At 33.5% G+C, this 1,619-nt stretch overlaps 1 protein-coding gene across 1 annotated transcript; it reads right to left on the bottom strand.

The window, feature by feature from the left end:
* Positions 1 to 295: 295 nt before the first annotated feature.
* Positions 296 to 1,272, bottom strand: LOC116325919 (olfactory receptor 6N2-like). The gene has a single exon (XM_031746980.2). It carries the CDS (start codon positions 1,250 to 1,252, stop codon positions 296 to 298), a length of 957 nt encoding a protein of 318 aa, XP_031602840.2. The 5' UTR covers positions 1,253 to 1,272.
* Positions 1,273 to 1,619: the final 347 nt, after the last annotated feature.

Genomic DNA, 1,619 nt, shown 5'->3' with positions numbered 1-1,619 from the left:
TTAGAGTGCCTAAATAAAAGAGCAACTCATGTAGCCATATGTGTATCGTATACAAATATGCAAATAGCAGTATATTTATAGAGAATATTTAAATAAATATGAATAACAGATACACTAAAAACAATATAAAGCAAAAAAATACAACCTCTATCTTAAATATATAGTATAAATATACTATATAAAAATAAATCTCAGACAGAGAAAAGAAAACTTCTATACTGTGAAACATAATACACACATTAACACAACAATTAAACCAGATAACATAAAAAGATCACATTTAAATTACATACTTTCAACATGAGCTTTGCCAGATGTTGAGTTTTCCTTCACAGAACAATTTCTTAAGGTGTTTAGAGATTTCTTTCATTTTGAGTCCATAAACAATTGGATTAAAGAGAGGATGATATAAAACCACTTGCAAGGTCAATATAAAACGTGCAACATTTGGCAAATTCATTTCTAGTCGAGCTATAATTATATCATACGAACAGAAACATGAGAAGCTGACTAAAATGAGCAAGTGAGGTAAACAGGTCTGTGCAGCTTTTTTCCTGACCTCCCTGCAGCTTCGATAGCATATTATAAATATTTTTGTGTATGTAAAAAGTATGAAAAGCAAAGGAAGAAATATGGTGTTAAGTAGAATAAACACACCATATATGATATATGTTGTTCTTGAGGTGTCACAATAAAGCTTGGAAATTGCATTATTACAAAAGATTCCATTCAAAGTGAAATTGCAAATTTTATAACTTTGACTCATTACAACTGATGGCACAAGCTGACAAGCAGGCAGAAGCCAAGCTAAACCTAGTAAAATTATGATAGTTGTTTTTTTCATGATGGATGTATATTGCAGTGGTTTGCATATAGACACATACCTGTCATATGCCATAGCTGCTAACAGAAAGAACTCTGATCCTGTTAGAGAATAATAAATAAATGCTTGAAAACTGCATAGTGAATGAGTTGTGATTTGCTTGTCTGATAAAAAGTCAATCAAAAGTTCTGGGTAGATATTAGTACTAAACATAACTGAGTTCAGTAACAAGCCTGCAATAAAAATATACATAGGCTCATGCAGGCTTTTCTTAATCCAAATGAGACACAATATAGTTGAATTGCTGCAAAGTATTAGAATATATGCTGTAAACATAATGGCAAAATACAAAAATCTGTATTTGTTCAATTCAACATGCCCAACAAAAGTTATATATGTCACATTAAATTTATCATTCATTTCGTCCATAGAAATAAATGGTCACTAAAACCGGCTGGATACAGAAGTCACACTGTGAGTGTTTCCTCAAAATACAGCCACTCCGAGACTGTAATTTATTTGAGCTGGACACTGCCTTACCCTCAATGGATCTCATTAAACCGTCCATGTGAACAAACAACTTCAAAAACACTGGAGACAGGATGTTTTGATTGACAATATCTCGGTTTTCCTTCTGCGTAATGTAAATTTTATCGGCATTTAAAAAACAATTAAAAAACAGTCAAGTTAAGTTGGCGGGGCATGATTGCGGATGCCATGCAGGTGTGTCCGCCTTCCCTGCACGGCACCACAGGCCACGTCCCGCCACACCAACATAGTTAGCTAACCAGACTCA

This window comes from Oreochromis aureus, linkage group 16, assembly GCF_013358895.1.
Source record: "Oreochromis aureus strain Israel breed Guangdong linkage group 16, ZZ_aureus, whole genome shotgun sequence".
NCBI lineage: Eukaryota > Metazoa > Chordata > Actinopteri > Cichliformes > Cichlidae > Oreochromis > Oreochromis aureus.
This window is presented reverse-complemented; position numbering and strand designations above follow the sequence as displayed.